General features: G+C 41.3%; 1 protein-coding gene across 4 annotated transcripts in view; it reads left to right on the forward strand.

Moving 5' to 3' along the window:
• The first annotated feature begins 1070 nt into the window (after positions 1–1070).
• The window catches only part of atp2b3b (ATPase plasma membrane Ca2+ transporting 3b), a 105951-nt gene continuing 88143 nt past the window's right edge, over positions 1071–18878 (forward strand). For all 4 annotated transcript variants that reach the window (XM_085259071.1, XM_085259072.1, XM_085259073.1 and 1 more), the window contains exons 1-2: positions 1071–1585; positions 10694–11480. In XM_085259071.1, coding sequence (XP_085115197.1) covers positions 11231–11480 — 250 coding nt within the window. In that variant the 5' untranslated portion in view covers positions 1071–1585; positions 10694–11230. The remainder of the gene's footprint in view (positions 1586–10693; positions 11481–18878) is intronic.

The raw sequence follows: 18878 nt of genomic DNA on the forward strand, positions 1-18878 counted from the left end.
GGTTGCCAGAAGAAAGCCTCCTCTCTAAAAAGAACATGGCAGCATGGCTTAGAGGTGCAAAACTGCATGTGAAGAAGTCACAAGACTTCTGGAATAATGTCCTTTGGATGGACAAGACAAAATAATTCGAGACAATTTATCTGAATTTCAGGAGTGGGCCAACACCTTGTACACACCCCTTCCAGTTGTCTGTCTGTATATGACCCCCCACCTCCTGAAAGACAAGCTGTTTGTTGTTTTTACTTGTTTTTATGGCACATCCTCCCTCCCTTTTTAAAACTCATTTACCTTTCATTAGCACATGAAGCTATGCCTGGCCCAGAAGCTAAGATTGTCCCTAAACTGCAGCCTTAATTCTTGCTTAACCATTATCTACCTGAAACTCTAAATGAGGATGTGGTCCCAGCTAGTGAAGGCATATCATAATGCACACATTTGGCAAAATAACATATCACCACAAACACCACACCATTTATGTAAACCTTTAAGGAAAATGTCGGTGTTCTTTCTGTATAAAGTGTTCGTAACTCAAATGCCAGACATCTAAAGATTGTAGTGAATTTAAATGGACAGGATCTGATCCACGTGTTCTTTAAATGTAGTACTAATTGCCATTTTGTTTAAAGGTGCTGGATTACATATTTTGCTGTTTGCAGAATAAGAGTTTTGATGTTTTCCGTTGTTATAAGATTTGCCGTTAGTTGATTTGGCATAAAATGAGTTCTCCAAATTACCAAAATGGCTGCCTATTTTGGTAACTTGGAGAACTCGATTTAAGCCAAATTAAGGACCTGAACAGTGGTGAAGTGGATTAGAATGGTTAGTTTGTGGCTTTAGGTCTATAAGTGAACGACTGGAAGCTTTATTTTTAAAAGGTAATGTTGAGATCAATGCGTGCCCGTGCTGGGATTTTTTTAAAAGATGGCTTTAGATGCCAACTGATAACAGAGACTGCTCTAGAGGGAAAACGTTCGTTGCGGTGTGTCTGGTGTCGTCATGACGCAGTCGAGTAGGTGGGGGTGACGTACAGAGCATTCCTCAACCCCCTCTAACGGATGCTGAGACTGAGCTCCTGTGCGCGCGAGCTCTGGTAGCAGCTCAATCTCCTCCTCATCCTGCAAAGATGTCGCATGAGCTTCTCCTCACACGTTTCTTTTCTTTCCTTTTTCTCCCACTGCCCTTCACAGTTCGCCGAATTTGGTTAAATTAGCTGCTTTCAAAGCAGGGAGTAGCTATCCTCGTCCAGGCACACGGACGCCCCCTCCCCACAACGGAGGTGTTTAAACCCTCAACCGGCGCATTCTCTCTCTCTCTCTCTCTCTCTCTCTCTCTCTCCAACCGCCGCAGAACTCCGCCGACCAACCGTCAGGTGACCGCGCGGAGCGGAATATTCACCCGCACGGCCGTCGACTTTCATCCCTTCACTCCTTCGGACTCCAGGCAACGGGAGCTGCCGCATTCCCTGTCCCCCCGTGTCCTCTCATCCGGTTTGGGACATTCTCCGCTCCACGCACACGCAGATTAACGGGGATTCTGCCTCCCCACCCGCGCGCTGATGCTGATGTCCTTGAGCTCGGCCTGGACGGTGAGTCGATGAGTCCGTGCGTGCTCGCGTGCGTCACTGTTATTTACCCCGGGTACCCGAGCGCCTTTTTAATGGGGAAGATGTGCTGCTTTCGCTGTGATTCGTTACTCGCATGTCGGGAGGTTTTTACGGGCTTACAGAATATGCAACATGGCCTGATGTGGCATTTGTCATCGCAGGCCTTACACAGCTATAATAAAGCCTATACAGTAGAGCATACCATAATAACCTGGCGAGCAGCGCTATGACATTATAAGGAAGTGTGTGCCTGCGTGTACGCGCGTCTACGCGCCGATGTGCGTGCACACGCGTGTGTAAATCTACATATATATTCATCCTTCCATCCGTCCACTCATCCGTGTCCCGTGTCAGTTGATGAAGGGCTACAGTCCCACATTATCACCGAGCAGCACGCGCTGTTCTCGCGCCTGTCTCTTGCCTTTCCCGGGCGCTGTATGCAGCAGACATGTAAGGGCTATTTGGGATCAGTTACGTTGTTTGTCTCGGTTACGGCGCATCGCACCTGCAGCGCCAACTGCGGAGAGGTTTCATTTTGATCCGGTAATGATCCGTGGCCCAAGGGATCTTCACATGTCGCCCGGCGTCGCGTGGGTGTGAGTTAGGCAGAGTGGGCCGGCGGTGGCCGGGCCAGTAACCTTGCGGAGGGACATCGGGTAAGCTAGTGGCGCACCACTGGCTTCACTCTGTCTCTCCTTGCCTTTGAGCGGGCCTGCCGTGTAAGTGTCTCGACTTTATTCATAACCTCCTCTTGTTGCTGTATGTGTTGAAGATGAGCCGAGAGATGAAGCTTGAGTAAGTGTGAAGGTGACCAGGAAAGGTCGTTTTGAATGGGAAATACACTGTTGCATGAGGCAGTTCCAGGTGCACCAAGAATTAGTAATGTGTGTGAATGTGACTTTAGCTTTGGGTGGGTGGAGATGTATATGCGCTCATGTGGGAAGGACATGGGATACCTTGAGTATATCAATGCTGGATGTGATGGATACAGATGGATACACGATAGTACCCATTAACTAGTTATCACTAGGCCATTTTCTTTCATTCTTTCTTTCCCCTAATTTATGCCCACATTTTGTTGTCTTTCTCAAACGTTTTCCATCCCCACCCCCCTCATCATTATCCTGTTTCTTTAACGGGCTCTACCGTAATGTGGATATCTAAGCCCTGTTGGCGGCCCACCTTTAATGGCTTCAGCCTCTTGACTGTGTTAAATTCTAAGTGTGCTATTCCCACTGGGGAATAACAGAAGTGTGACTGGCACCAAGCCAGGCAGGCAGCTGCCCAGATACAAAGGCCCCACCAGAGGGCCTTTCGGAAAGTAGGACTGCAGGTGCACAGGTGGACTGCAGCGAGCTATAGGGAATACTGACACGCTCGCATACATGGAATGTGGACAATCTCACCACAGATGACAACAGTGTGCACAAGATTTAGAAACGTGAACACACTGCTGCACACAAACTTATTCAGTTACACATGCTCAAGTCTGTGGAGCCTGGTTTGCCTCTATCCACCACACACAACACATAAACACACATACTCACACACACATACAAAGTCAGAAAGCATACATGGACCTCCTGGCCCGAATTCAAATCCCATGAGGATCTTCTCTCCTGTGTCTTCTGCACACTTCTCAACCTCCTTGCTGCTGCAATGAAGAGAAAACACCAGAGGGAACAGAACAGACACTTTCTCTTTTTAAAAAAAATAAAATTGCTTCAACCCTCTAAGGGATAGTGTGTGGACAAGCAGGTCCAGCATTCAGTATAAATGGACAGGCTGCTGACAATTGTGGTGACCTTTTGTTTGACTCTTTTCATGTTCAGACACATTTTCAGTCAGGACAGGACACCCCTACCCCCTTTGCTGACTCTCTTATTTTGAAAGCGTTGTTGTGTATGACACATTTGTGTGCGTCATGACAGATCATATAATTGATGTCTCTGGGCATGAGGGTTTGTGTCTTTGTGTGCTTACTGTCCATTTGTGATGCTTGCATCCTGTGCCTAAAGGTTTGTGTGCATAAGAGTTAGAAATGCATGACAAAACAAAGTGCTTCTCTTTTTTTGCTATGTATGTAATGCAGCCTTACATGCACTTGTGTGTTGCACACATCAAAGCTGAGTCAAGCAGAAGGCCACATTCAGAGTTGGGTGCAGTAGTTTGGACGATGAACAGAAGCTGTTTGTTACGTGACTGTTACAAAATCAGACGGAATCAGTGAGTAAGACATCAGGCTGGATAAGAAAATGTGCAACTGGCTGACTAAATAAATGATTGCAGTAGCAGGAAGCAGGTAGACGGGGAGAGCAGCAAGAAAAGGGTGTTGGGATTGGGGCGGAGGTAAAAATAGGTAAAAATAATAACAAGCAATGAGACACCACAAGACACAGAATGGAAGAACACAAAAAGGTGGTAAAACCATATAGATGGAGCAGAAAGATAGATATAGAGCAAGAAGAAGCTTCAAAGGCAAAGGAGGGTGACTCAGTCATAAACTAACACTCTCAGTCAGGATAGAAGCATGACAGGGAAGAGAAGAAAAAGGGGAGGGAGAAGATGCAAGAGGCAGAGACTGAAGAGTGGAGAGGAGGGAGGAGAAAAGGAATTAATAATCAGTTTCACTTTGGGGTTTTTTCTGCTCGTCCACATGTAAAATACTCTTATAGGGAAAAAGAATCTGATGTGTCATGTGTGATGCTGAGAATAGTTAAAGGTGGTGCTATTTGCTCATGCAGGATGAAGCTTCGTTAGTGTTGGTGCAGTGGAAAGAGAAAGGAATGTGCTGCTGTCCTAGGCGATGCTGAGTGTTGTTGGTGTCAGATTTATTTTAATGAAATTTGTCCCAGAGATAGGTTAACATGTCAGTGATTAGGAAATTGTTTTTCAATAGATTAAGATGAGGAGCTCACTTCAGGAAATTCCAGATGTAGTGTATTCAACTGGTCTAAATTAATACTACCGGAGTATGACAGGGTAGCTTACTGTTTAGAAGTCCCACAAAAATATCAAAATATCCAAAGCAGGAAAAAGAATATATCTAGTTTCCCCACCAGTGGCGTTTTCAGTTTTTTTTTTTCAAATTTTTTCCCCCTTTTTTAATGTAATAGCCCCAGCGGTTCGCTGGGGCTATTACATTAGGGATGGGATTAGAAAATTCCATCTGATGTAAAACCAAACCAGCTAAAATTACTTGCAAATTCAGTGAGTTCCCACGACATTAATAATCACAGACCTCCCAACTACATCAAGGGGCTCTACAGTAGGACATGTGGCTGCCCTATAACCATATGGTGACCCCATGTATGATGCAGGACAAGATTCCCGGGGATAGTAGGGCTAAAACAGTGCAGTGCTGTAAATACAAAACTATTTTATTGAGTGGTAGAATTAAAGAATAACGTCTCACACATACTTTGCGTGAAGTCCTCTATTGTGAAGTAAAGAAGTTAGAGAATGGATGGCTGTAGAAAAAAACCCCCACTATTGCTATTTAGGCACAGTGTTACATTGGGTGACATGCTCTCCCACGTTTGCACACATTCGCATTTTGACCCACAGTTGTAAATAGTTCTCTGTAAAACATCAGTTTAGTCCTCTTTAAGAAATAAAAAACTGCAGTGCTCTGTTTTTAAATGGGTCTATTCTGCTTTACCCGTATTTCTGTTCCCTGTATACTGTTCCAAAGGTGCATGATACTGTAAAACATAGCCAGTCTTTCAATTAATGTGGTTATCGTATGTAAGTAATCGGTCTGAGTGAAAAGCTCAGGATTCAGACTGCTCCACTCACGTACTTTGACACAGTCTTTTGTTTTCTGTTTGACTCTGTGTGATGTCAGTGAGAGTAGGTCTGGTGGCACGCATATAAGCCTTATTCACATGACTTTATAAAACTTTGTGAGGGGCAGCCAATCAGAAGAAAATTATCTGAAAGGGAGCGGTAGGGGACTGAAAACAGATTATTTTAGATCAGCATCAGCTGAGGAGCTTCATAAATGATTAGTGTAAGATTACTCTGAACTGTGAATAGGGCTGCTCGATTATGGAAAAAATGATAATCACGATTATTTTCACTGAAATTGAGATCTCGATTATTTGACGATATTTATTTAACAATAACAATGTATTGAATAATGACTTTAAAGATTGTCAAAAAATAATATAAAATAGTGTGCAAATGTTTGCAATATAAAAAATAAATGAAAAATGCAAACATCTATGTTTAGTGAACTTTGCAGTGTTGCTCTGTAGCAACGTTTACACACTCTGTCTACTTGATCCACGTCTGACTCCGCGAACCCATAGTGTTTCCACACCACTGAAGTTTTTTTTACCTCTCTTTTCAACCAACAGCAGTCACTCTCCTCTCCAAATAACTTCTGCTTAGCTTTCCGAGCTTTCCGAGCTTCCCTCGGGTAGTCTTAATCAGCAGTCCCCAACCCCTGGGCCTCGGACCGGTACGTGAGTCGTTTGGTACCGGGCCGCAAGAGTTGAGGCTCAGGTGTGAAACGTATGGTTTTCAGGGTTTTTATCGGTTTTCAGCGTTATTTTGTTATCGTTTTTATCGTTTACTCGGTTTTCCTTGGTCTTTTCACGTGTGTTATGAATAAATTTTCTTTTTTTCGGTACCGGTACTCGTTTTATTTTTTTGTATTTATCCGCGACACCTTAAAGGCCGGTCCATGAAAATATTGTCGGGCATAAACTGGTCCGTGGCGCAAAAAAGGTTGGGGACCGCTGCTCTTAATTGTCACAACAATTAAGAGCAGCGGAGAGGTGCGCAGAGAGGTGCGCTCGATTTGCCACACGGAGCAGCGCGAGAGTAAAGCACGAGGGAGGGGCTAATAATCGGCTCAGTCATTTTTAATGATCGTTGAAAGCCCAGATCGTAATCGAGATTAAAATTCGATTAATTGAGCAGCCCTAACTGTGAAGCATGAAAGAGTACACACACAGTAAACAGTAGAGATTAAGCATATTAAGTTTGAAATGAGCAGACCCTCTCAGACCCACTTTAAGGAAAGGGAGGAAAGAGCTCTGAATTTGGGACCAATATTTTACATCTTCGATAAAAAGCTCTCTGTCCCACAGCTTGTGGCTCAGTAACATGGACAGGACAGAGAAGTACTGAGCAACAACGCACCAGAGTAGGGCTGGGAGATATGGAAAACAATTAACTATTTTCATATTGATATATGTCATGATATAAAATACAAGGATGACTTTTTCCTCTTCCTTTTTAATTTTAAGTGAGATGTGAAAATATAAGGTCAATTATGGTTTAAATATTATTTCTGTCAGAAGCTGAACATTATAAATGTACTGCAACAACTGTATTTTAAATTAATAACAAGGGTATAAATAGCAAACTAAAGCAAAACCTTTGAGTGTTACAGTGGTCCCTCGTTTATTGCGGGAGTTAGGTTCTAAAAATAACTCGTGATAGGTGAAATCCGCGAAGTAGCCAACTTTATTTTTTACAATTATAGGCTGTAAAACTCCTCATTACACACATTATACACTTTTCTCAGACAGGCATGAGCATTTTCACACTTTTCTCACTTGTTTAAACACTCAAAGTTCAAACCTTCGTAGAAAAATTACTCTAGTATTATAGAATGAAACCAAGGCACCCGCGGTTGCCTTTGACGGTGCAAAACACGACATTGTTGTGTTTGTTGGGGAGAAAACTTACAGACATACAGTACAGCACTTCAGAGTCACACTGCTAGCGATCGAAGATTTATGTAAATTTGACAAGCTGAACGCATTCTGTACTGTAGAGGAGACACGGCACGAGATTGATTGACAATGGTCTACAGTAGGGGTGGGCGATATAAATGATATACGATAGAAACGATATAAATTTGGCCAATGATAGAGATTTTGACTATATCACTCTATCGCGATAGCGCAATGTTGATGATGTCATCAAGCTGCACCTGTTTTGGTCGAAAGCATCGCAGCGGCTAAAACCATTATCATCTGCAAATTATGGCGGGCGACAGTCATAGCAAAGAGATGAAGCACTTTTGAAATATGGGGAAAGCCAAAAACTGCACTTCCTCCACTTCCGTAACATTGATTCATTAATGTTGAATTCTCTCACAGCTGTTCTATTCCCATGTTGTTGCAGTATATTAATAACTAACCTCGTATTGTGGATGAGTAATCTCAGTTGTTCTCCTGACTGAAGTTTGGCCCGTGTATAGCATCCTGCTATGCGATTGCATTTGTCCCCAACCACCAGAATCCCTCACGTTAACTTTTATTGAGTGGAAAAAAAGTTGGCGTTCATCCTCCAGCTTCACTGTGCTAATGTTATACTAACATAGCTGTGTCGCTAGCAATCACATAGCACAATATTATATACCAGGTAGTCCAACTTCAGTAACCCTGAAAACGCCACTGCTGTTTAGTTTTCTGTCTTCATTTATGTTGGAAGTGGTAGCAGAGCTGTACGTTTTAATTAGTTTCAAAAATCTTTCAGTCAGAACATGGTATGAAATGTTTAGGTGTAAACTAGCGAGCTAACTTCCTGTTAACTTCTAACTCCGTTAAATTTAATAAATTCTGTTTTCATGGATGCATGGATGTTAAACTTAATTGTTACACCCGATAAAGCAGCAACGCTGATGATTTTCTTAAAGATGAAATAATTTAGACCGTTTTTAACTCTTAGTGTTCGTTTGACTTTGGGACCTGAACAGGATGGAGTTTTGGACCCAGATTACTCCGCGAAGATCCTCACTATGGCAGCTGTAATGCTCTGACAATCCATCAAGCAGTGTGGCTTACCAAAGTTGTACTAAAAAATCTTTTAACAGTGTTACGTCTGCCCGAAGGGGTCTAGGCATGCGAGTGAGGGGACCAGTAACAAATGAGTCCAGAACAGAATGAAAGGAAAAAAGACAGGTGTTTTTGGTAAATAAAATAGTCTTTATTATAGATAATCTTAACATAAAGAGCCGGCAACGCCGTTTTACCAATAACACTTGGAAAAAGGGAAAAAAAGGTTGCAACAACAAAGAACACAACAACCAAACAAAAACTCCACACCACGAGGAGGCACTTCCAGGGGCCCACAAGCTCACCCTATCACTAGCAGCAGCTAGCTTTACTGCTGCCGAGGCCCACAAGCCCACACTTCTCACCTAAAGCAGCTATACTCTTTCCACAACTCCACACTTCAGGCAGGATAACTACACACCAAGAACACCCCACACTGCTCACAGCTCATCCCCAGCTTATATCTCCGCCCCCGAAATGGATGATACGGCTATCAGTGCACAGGTGTCTAGAAGCTTGTTTGTAAGTAATAACATCCACCTGGTTCCCGTTTTCTGTGAATCCAGTGTTGAGAGCTTCTTCAGTGTGTTTGAAAGCATAGAAACTGCATTACAGTGGCCTGAAGACGTGTGGGGGGTGATATTGCTGTGTAAATTCACAGGTAGGGCTCAGGAAGCTTGTTCTGGTCTGTCCGGGGATGACTGCCTAGTTTATGAAAAGATTAAAAGTGCCGTCCTCCTAGCCGATGAGCTTGTACCTGAGGCCTATAGGCAGCATTTTCGAGGTTTGGAGTTGGCACAGGGTCAGTCCTACCTTGACTTTGCTCAGGAGAAGGCAAAGCTTTTTGGTAGGTGGTGCTCTGCAAGCCAGGTTAACAGTTTGGGGTCGTTACGTGAGCTCATGCTTGTGGAGGATTTTAAAAACTCTGTTCCTGAGTGTATTGCTCTTTCTTTAAGTGAACAAAGGGTTTCCACATTACAGCAGGCTGCCACACTGGCAGATGAGTTCACCCTAAGTCATAAAATAAATGCTGTAGAATGTGATACCCCTCTGTGCCATAGTACATCTTGGCGAGGTAAGAGTGGGCCAGCTAACAAGGCTGAAAAAGTTGTGGTTTCGAGACCCAAAACGAAGCTTTGTTTCTTCTGCCACAAACCTGGACACCTCGTTGCTAACTGTTTGAAATTGAAACTCAAACAGAAAGCCCACTCAAAGCAAAAAGGGCCTGCTTTGAGAAAAGTTAGTCGTGGTTCTCCGGTCCTCAAAATGATTTGCAGGGAGAAAGATCATGTATAAAACCACCCCTCAGACCTGCATCCCTTGCTAACAAACATGTCTGTGTTTCAGTAAAGCCTGCTAGCTGCCTCCTGGGTTCTCCACATGTGATCGTTCCAAGCCCTGGCTATCACATGGGACACTATTTTGAGGGTCTGCGGCGACCCTCAGTCCGTATTATGAACCCATTGAGATGGGGTTGGCAGCTTCCGCAGGCAATGCCTAACCGTTGCTATGGGGTTTGGTAGGTGGAAAGCCTGCAATTTGGTGATGCAACGGTTACGGACTTGATTAGTTGTTTTGGTTATCATAATTATGTGACAAACCACGGGTTTGTATTTATGGGAGGGGGTGTTACGGCCCTAGCTGGGCCTCCTCCTGAAGGTGCCTGTGTGGGCGTGTCCCACCACCTCTTCTGCCTGAGGTGCCACCTTTCCCTTTTGTGCAGCTGACTCTCGTCAGTAATTAAAGAGATTTAAGCCCAGGGAAAGGTGAGCTCTGGGCCAGAGTGCCATTAGTGTGGTTGCAGCTAGTGAGCTGAGTGTTTGGTATATTTGCAGTTAGTGAGCTGCTCTCTCTTTTTGACATAGGGTTTACTTTATTGACCAACGCCTGAGTTTTGTTTGTTTTCTTAAATGGTGATAGCGGCTTGTCCGTCTCTTTTAGTTGAGCTACTTTAATAAAACTCTTTAATTTAACCCTTTTGCCTCCTTGACTCCTTTTTCTGACCTGGACACTTTTTGTTACTTCCCCTTAACTGCCTAGACCCCTCAGGGGAACGTAACACTATATGGGTGATGATCTTTGGTTTTTGCGTTTCAGGGTTTTATTGTGACTTTTTCCTCTTTGTACATTTATTTATGTTAAGATTAATGCTTTCATTTTTAACTATTGCATAGAAAGCACCAGTTTTGCATCTGACTCTGCCGACTTGCCCCGAGAAATGATTTGATGTAATCTCAATGACTGAGACTAGTAGAACAGGCTGGTAATTTCTCTCTCTCTCTCTTGCTCTTAGGTCCTGGTGTAGCTACCTCTGAACTGGCTCCACATCCTGTCTCTTATTTATCAGCTGCCTTTGCCTTGATCGCCCCTCTCTCCATCCATTCATCATCACTTCATCCCCATCAGTAAGCCCAACAGCTGGTCCACCTGACCGTACCTGCGCCTGTCCATGGACTGGCCGTGACTCTGGAGGGAGGGGGACAGAAACAAGGAAAGAGTTGAGTCGCAGAGGAGACGACGGAAGAGAAAGCTGGATTCATTCAGATGTCACGCTTCTGAAGTGGCCCTGCTCGCTGTCCTTCACCCCCTCATCCTCCTCTTCAGCCTTCTTCAGTTATGGAGATTTAAAGGAGCAGTGAGAGACTATTGCCAAGACATTAAAGTGAAAAAAATACATATTACCCTGATATAAAATCATTTTTGAATAAAACATTTAGTCAGAAACAGGACTGTTGAGCACATGAACAACCCTCCAGAATCCAAACCAAAGGGGGCCTGAGTAGACAACGGAGAGAAAGAAAATCACACACACACAAAACCTTTTACTGACATGTCAACAACAGCCACAATGGGTGAAATGGCAAACAGCGCTGTGGAGTTTTACCCCAAAGGGACACGAGGTGGGGGTGGAGGAGGAGGAAGGGCAGATGGCAGCCATGCAGGGGGAGACTTTGGGGTCACAGTGAAGGAGCTCAGGGAGCTGATGGAGCTCCGAGGGGCTGATGCCCTACAGAAGATAGAGGACAGCTATGGAGACACAGAGGGTCTCTGCCGGCGACTACAGTCCAATACCACTGATGGTGAGCAGACATGGGTGTAGAAATGGTTCAGTGGGAAGAATTGATAACAAAAGAAGACGTGCCTAGATGGATGAATGGGCTGGTGGAGGAATGGTACAGTGGATGAGTAGGTGGTTGCTGGTTGGATGAATTTATAGAGCAGAAGATGGAGGATGAATGAGATTGTACTCTTGATTGGAGTCAAACACAGGCACCAGTGCATCAGTGGGGATCAGTGTTGGGCAAGTTACGTTGAAAAAGTAATTAATTATAGTTACTAGTTACTTCTTCAAAAAAGTCACTGAGTTAGTAACTGAGTTACAAGATTCTAAAAGTAATTAATTACTTTAAAAGTAACTACCGCATTATAAAAAAAAGTTTAACCCTCTGGGGTCCAGGGTATAATTGGCCATTTTAACCACTTTTGATTTTACCTCTACATTTCTCCTTTAAAAACGATTTACTTTGCCTTGTTTGGTATCATCTGTTTCAGCACAACCTCGCGTGTCTGAATTTACAGTTATGTTTTCATTTTGACATACTGTATTAACACAATTGATCTAAAATCAGACAAAAAACATAAAATCCAAGTAGAAACAACCACAAATATGTTTAATGAATCATATTTCAGAACTTTAAATGTAAATATAAATTGTCAATTTTAAAATCATATGCACAAGTTTTGCAAACAACAAAGTTATTAGCAGCCATTTACCTTTTACCCCATTTTTTAATAACCATTTCAAACTATTTACATAACAATCAGCTGTTCTGCATTCAATAGGATGCTACCTAAATTATTTGTGCCACTCCCAAAAAAATAATTTCTGTCCACTATAAAGGAGAACATCACAACCTGATACCTGCAGGTCTGACAGCAGCAGGTGTGTCACTCATCCTGTTTTTTATCTGGAGACAGCAGTCGCCTCATTGTTCTGACACACAACACAAAACTATCCACAACACTACACGCTAACTACACAAGACAACACATTAACTACACACTCCAAACACGCTAAACGTCACAAATCTCTCACATCTCAAAACTCTCTCTCTCTCTCTTTTTCTGCTGTCTTTCTTTCTCTCTCTCTCGTGGTCACTCCTCAATCTTCCCCCTCTTCCTAAACAACCAAATGTCATGTTTCCATATTATTTTTTTATTGGTTGACATGGTGTATTTTTCCACGAAAGGGCTGTTTTTGGTTTTTTTTTTTTTTTTGGGGCATATGCAGAGAGTGCTTGCTAGTGATGTCCTTAAACAGTAAACATGACGAAATTATTCAGGAAAAAAACACTCGTATATATTGTTTATCATGACTCTAGTTTTACGTGGCCTATCAACACAATTTAAAAACTGGTATATATCACCTTGTTGCTTTGTCATCTTGAACGGGTCATGTGATTGGCTTACCACGACTACTTTATTCTTCCTCAGTCAAGCAGCAGCACTCATGCGATTGTTTTGCCCCCCTGAGCTCCAGGTGTGGTGCAAAAAAGTGATCGTCGGGCAGAAAGTGATTGCCATCCGCGGGACCGCGCGCAGCTGTTTAAAGCTGTAGCGCCCAGATTACTTACATGGACAGCTACTTCCATGCAACTGATATAAGGTGCGGTAAGCTGAAGACAGTTTCAACCGTCTGTTTGTTGAAAAATAGTAATGCGACCGCACCGCATTTTCTTGTTAGTAACGGTAACGCCGTTGTAACGCCATCACTGGTGGGGATTCTGTCTCATCATCATTTGGCATCATTTGGCCAACAGAAACAGATTAGGTGTGGTCACCAGTCATTTTAGAACAAAGCCACCTTTTATTTTAACAAGCTACGAACATACACTAAAACTGCTAATGATGTTTATTGTTGTGCGCAATATCAATACACAAATGAGTGCAACACATGTTAGATGAATTCTGAATTAAGTGCTGGTGCCTCCATTTTCCTGTAGTTGTAATCCTGACCTTGGAAGGCAGCTTCTGGTTGAGGTGCGTGTAAAGAGAATATGGGCGGATGGTCTGATTGGTGAAGGGATGATGGGATTATATTGGATGGGTGAATGGGAAGCTGATAGAGTAAATCAATAAATGGATGAACTACAATCTCTTAACAGTATACCTGCAAGGGTGGTTTAGGTGAAAGTCTATTATGTTTGTCTAACAACTGTTAACAGTCAAGGAGGCAAAAGGAAAAATAATCATTTTCATTGGCTGCCAGTTACCAGGACATGCTAATAAAATAAACCTTTAATAAATCCTTTTCAAAGTTATTATGATGCCCAAATGTTGTCTCGCAGGTGTTGAAGCTGTTCAGCTATACCTGTGTTTGCTTAGTGTTTTTCCTGTCTTATTCACATCAGTGAAGTTAGCCTTAATATACCTCTCTGTATTACTCATTTTGATGGTTTGTGCAAATACTGAACATCACAACATTCATGAAGTTAGGGTTGATTGCAGGACGGTTATAAACCCTCACTCACTAAAGTAATACATTCAGGCCATCAAGATAAGAAGTACTTTAACTTATATCTGTTCTTATATTGTTGTTGTTGTTGTTGTTGTTATTATTATTATTATTATTATTATTTACAGATTTTCCATTTTAGTTCAAGAGGCTTAACAAAAGTATTAACTGTTTAGCCTGTTTACTGTTATTTTTGAGAACCCAATAGATTGACAGGTTTATTTTGGTTTTTCAGCATAATAAAGGCCTCCTTTTAGATCTCTTTGGACTTCCTTTTGAGAGTTTAATTAAACAGCTAATGCAAGTACAACACTTCTTTTATCTGCTTAATGTGTCATTGAGTCTCAGGGTTCTGGCCTCACCTGGCCACGGATGTGCTTGTCATTTCTTTTGAGCCTTTCAAACAAAGGTGTAGATTTGGTTTTGGCATTGGTGGGGACGGATGATTCAGCCACCGAACCCTGCCCTGATTCTTTTTTTTTCTTCCTTTTTGTTTTTGCTTCTTGATAAAAAAGGAGAAATATACTTGCTTACATATGTTATTCTACATGCTTTTAAACCATTTAAAATTTAAATTCATAGTTTTATATGTGAATTATATAATGTTAAATTACTATTAAACAAATGACTAAGTATTTTAGGCTTTAGTTTACTTCAGCCATATTCCAGACAAATCAAGTATCATACAAAAATAAAAATAGAGTCATGACAATAAAAGAATATGACTTTAAGGACTTAACAACATTACTTCAGTTATAGTACACCAACATCTCTTATACATTAGCACTAAGGGAACACTGAATGACCTGGTGGTTTTTGTCCATAAAACTACTCATCTAAGATTACCACAAAGTAACAGATCTCTCAGCAAAATTACGGTATGCAACATTTTAGACACACCATGCTGATGAGTCACACATCTGTAATGTTTGTAGGGTGAGTGCATTTTTAAAACTATTTGTGCAAACTGCACTACAAGGTGGAATATTTGCAAAATCATAACTACCTCATGATATTTTGTCTCAAAAATTAACCCTATGAATACGTCAGTGCCATTAGGATGAAATTATTGTGTCACCAACATTTTAACGTTAGACATATAATGTTAACAGCCTCTGTAAACGAATATCCTGGCTCGCTCGAGGCTGCCGTTTTCTCTGACAGTTTCAATCAAAATTAGAAATGCTACTCTGGGAGACTGAAATAACTAATAGTGATGCCTGTTGTGTAGTTAGTTTCCAAAACATGTTATTCGTGGTTACATACAATTTTAGACTGATGTGGGCCATAGCCTAGCATAGCCTGTAACGTTATTATGACAGACACATTTTATGAGTGAACTTAACTTTAAGTGACTTACAGGTTTCTTTGAAACACTCTCTTATATCCAGCTTCTTCCTTGTTGCTGCCATCCTCCTCTCCTCCTTGCAGGTCCTGGCAGCGCAGGCTTGCAGCTGATAAAACTAAACAGAGCTCCCTGAAAGGCACAGCCAATCACATTGGCCATATTTGTCACATGAGGTAGGACTCCAGTAGAGAATGTAATTTAACTCTTTCTGCACCGTCAGGTGAACGAGACGTTGACAGATCGTTTTTCTTTTTTTCTATAGGTTTTGTTTTTCTTTACTCGAAGAGATCAAATTATTGGTGGGGACGATTCAGTAATCGCTGGATATTGGTGGGGATGTGTCCCTTCTGTCCATGCCAAATCTACGCCCTTGCTTTCAAATTTGACAAATGTTTTGTTATGTTTTTTTGTCTTTGAATTCGTTTGCTTTTTTTAACTGCCCATTTTTCAAGTTTGCAGGTCTTTCACACCTGCTAGGCTTACAGCTTGTTTTTGCATGTTTAAAGTAGTTTTGAATGAACTGCAAAGTGCATTGACACAAATGAAAAGCACCAACAGTGTTTTCCTTTCTCTCTTTTGTCAACTCAGTTAGCCATTGTCTTTCTTAGATGTGAAGAGCTGCACACTAAAAACTCTCAAACTGAGATAAGTAGAGGCTGAAATTGGGACAAATTTATTTCGATTTTTTAGTGATTTTTTCTGCATTCTATATTAGGTTTTAAACTGCTAATTTACAAAGAGGTGTTTAATGAGTCTGTTGCTTATCATAAAAAAACGACTAATGAGAACAGTGATAAATTAGGCTTATTAATTTATTTGTGGTATGATTTCAGTATTTGGTATCAGCAGATACCTGAAGCCAAAGTGCCAATATCATCAGTACAGAACTGGAAAAAGTTGGATTGGTGTATATTGGAGATTAGTTATCGCTAATGTTTGATTATTTGTGGACTTAAACAATGAATAAATAGGATGTTTTGAAATAACTTAAAACTATTTTTTAAAGGAACAATGAGTTTGGGTAATAAACTATTTGATAATTAGACTGTGATAAAGCTACGCAGCAGAGTGGAGTCCAACAATGGTAGGAAGTAGGACAGGACCTCCTGGGGCCTAGATACTAGTGACTGGAGAGATGATGAGGTGTAGATGGGGAGGCAGGTGGCATGAATGAGAGTCTGAAAGGTAGAATGACAGAGGAGCACAGAATTAAGGCACAGAGAACAGAGAAAGCTAACTGGCTTGCAGAAGGTGGGCAAGCAAATTAATGGACCAGAGTGGTGACAACAGAATTGAGTTTGACAGCTTGAGAAAGGAGACGTGATGTAACAAATTGACTTGCCTGGTGGCGGTAACTTGCCAGAGTTGCTGATGGTTTATCATATTTACAACATTATATATTATCAGCAATATATAATAATATCAATATTCATGTAATATTCTAAATTTAAACATTGATGGTATAAAAGATGGATATAGCCACCATAATGCCATCTATAGGTTTGTGAGAACTCGTTCTGAAGCGTTAAGATGAGTGTTTTTTGGCAACAACAGCTTTGTGTTTTGAAACCAAATATGGCGGCTCTGACTGTGAAGCTGCTTGCTCATTGGTTAACAACTTCCCGATTACAAGCCATTAGTCAATGATCAGATCCTTGGTCTGCTCCTCCTTTCTGGCATGTATAATGACTAAAAATTGCAAAATGACCTGAATGTTTTATTCAGTATGTGGAAATAATATCTCAAATCATGTTAATATCTTGGGAGAACTTGGCGGTTGATGGAGGTGAAGTTAATAATAATAATAATAATAAAAGATCATCATTGTTGTCAGATATCTCACCTTTTTGTTATATTTAATGTTAGTTAAACCACTAACATTAGCCACCATGCCTCCAGTCTCACACTAACTGCTATTGGAGGCATGGTGGGCACCGTGTGAGATTAGGCCGTTACAGAGGCACAAACTCCTGCCATTTTGTGAAAGACAAGGGTATCAGTCATGTTTAATGTTGTTAACTAGCGAGGTCCAGAAAAAGATATAAATAGACAATGGCAACCAAGTGTTTTATGGTTTACTGCCTGTTTATGCCGTCTCAGTTCGACCTAGCTACACCAACAACATTACTCCTCTTTTACTTTGTCTTCTTTATAACTATAAAGAAGAAGCTTGTGTACAGTTGTGTACAACTGTACACAAGTTGAGCATTAGACAAATTGCTCAGACTGATCAACATCATAGTAACAGGAAAACAAGGCTTTAAATTTGGACATCAGTCCTTCTTCTCAGTGTGTAATAAACTGTCGCTTATCATGACACAGTAGTGAAAGTTAATTGATGTGCACAATGGCCATTTTTGTTCACAACCCACAGGGATGTGGTAAGTTGTCATTGTTAGGTTGAAGTCATTAGTTTGCCATGGAGATTAGCAGCCAACACACCCCTCAAACCTGAGGTGTGCCCACTGCCCAATATTAATACTGTGCAGTACTGTAGTGCGGTTGCAATGCAAAAAAAAAAAGAAAAATAGATGTAATGCTAAGTAGTAAAAATGACATTATTTTTCTGTTTGGTCACTGTAGAAGGTAATTCGTTCCGCTGCTACTTATATAGCCTTATTCTGCAACATGGCCTGAGATACACTGCCTTGTAATAGCCAGTTGACATCCTATTGTTCCACATATGTATCCCAATAACAGCACGTATAACTATCTCATTATTGTCTTTTTAGGTAACAAATTTGAAGGAATGTGCATATCTCCACTCAAAAGAAGTATGTTATGTAAATCCAGATAAAAATAGTTGATTTTCTTCTGTTTTTCTTCTAATATATGAAGCTGATAATTCTACATTATGTGACCATGTGACATACTGGCATCATTATTGTGTCACAGAAAAATGTAATGTGAGTACATTAATGCATTAATTGGTAATGCTTTGTAATGCTTGGTAACTGTTGTTACATTTATAACATTGTAGTTCACATAAAATTCATGCCCGTTCTGATACCTGTTCAGTTTGCTCCTCCTCTGGTTTTTGAGTAGAACATTATGGATGAATTATTACAGCTTGCAGTCTGTGAGGAGGCGGGGAGCTAGGCTTGAGTGAATGGTGTAGGTGTTGGTGGAGATGGAATTGAACCAAATTGCATATTCAAAGATTTGCCCCAATTCAGGGACACGGAGGTTTACTTTTACACATGTATAATTCATGGCAGAGTATGAAACCTTTAAATATGTAATGTCAGCGCTTATCACACTTTGGTAGGGTTGCCCAGGTAGAATGATGTCTGGCTGAAGTGTATTTTGAGCTTTTATCTTTTTATACACTATAGTGAACAGCTGATCTGTGATTAACTTAGGAAAAAACATTAACTAGGAATTAATTTTGTCACAGTTATATTGATAGTTCTGCTAACCAGCTAGCCCTCCCTGCCCCTCTCAGGTGTTTAAACTGATTCAGCTGCTTATTCAGAAAGACTCTAGCAGACAAAAGGAGATCGACAATGCCAGGAGACAAACTTTAACTTAATAAATAAGTGTTTCCCCCAGAATTAGATTGTATTGCATTTGCATGTGTGTTCCTGTGCATGAGAGAAAGGCGCACACACACTT

This window comes from Mchenga conophoros, linkage group LG20 (genome assembly GCF_057382185.1).
Source record: "Mchenga conophoros isolate Kocher_MC1m ecotype Shallow Benthic linkage group LG20, M_conophoros_male_GT1.1, whole genome shotgun sequence".
Classification (NCBI taxonomy): Eukaryota; Metazoa; Chordata; class Actinopteri; order Cichliformes; family Cichlidae; genus Mchenga; species Mchenga conophoros.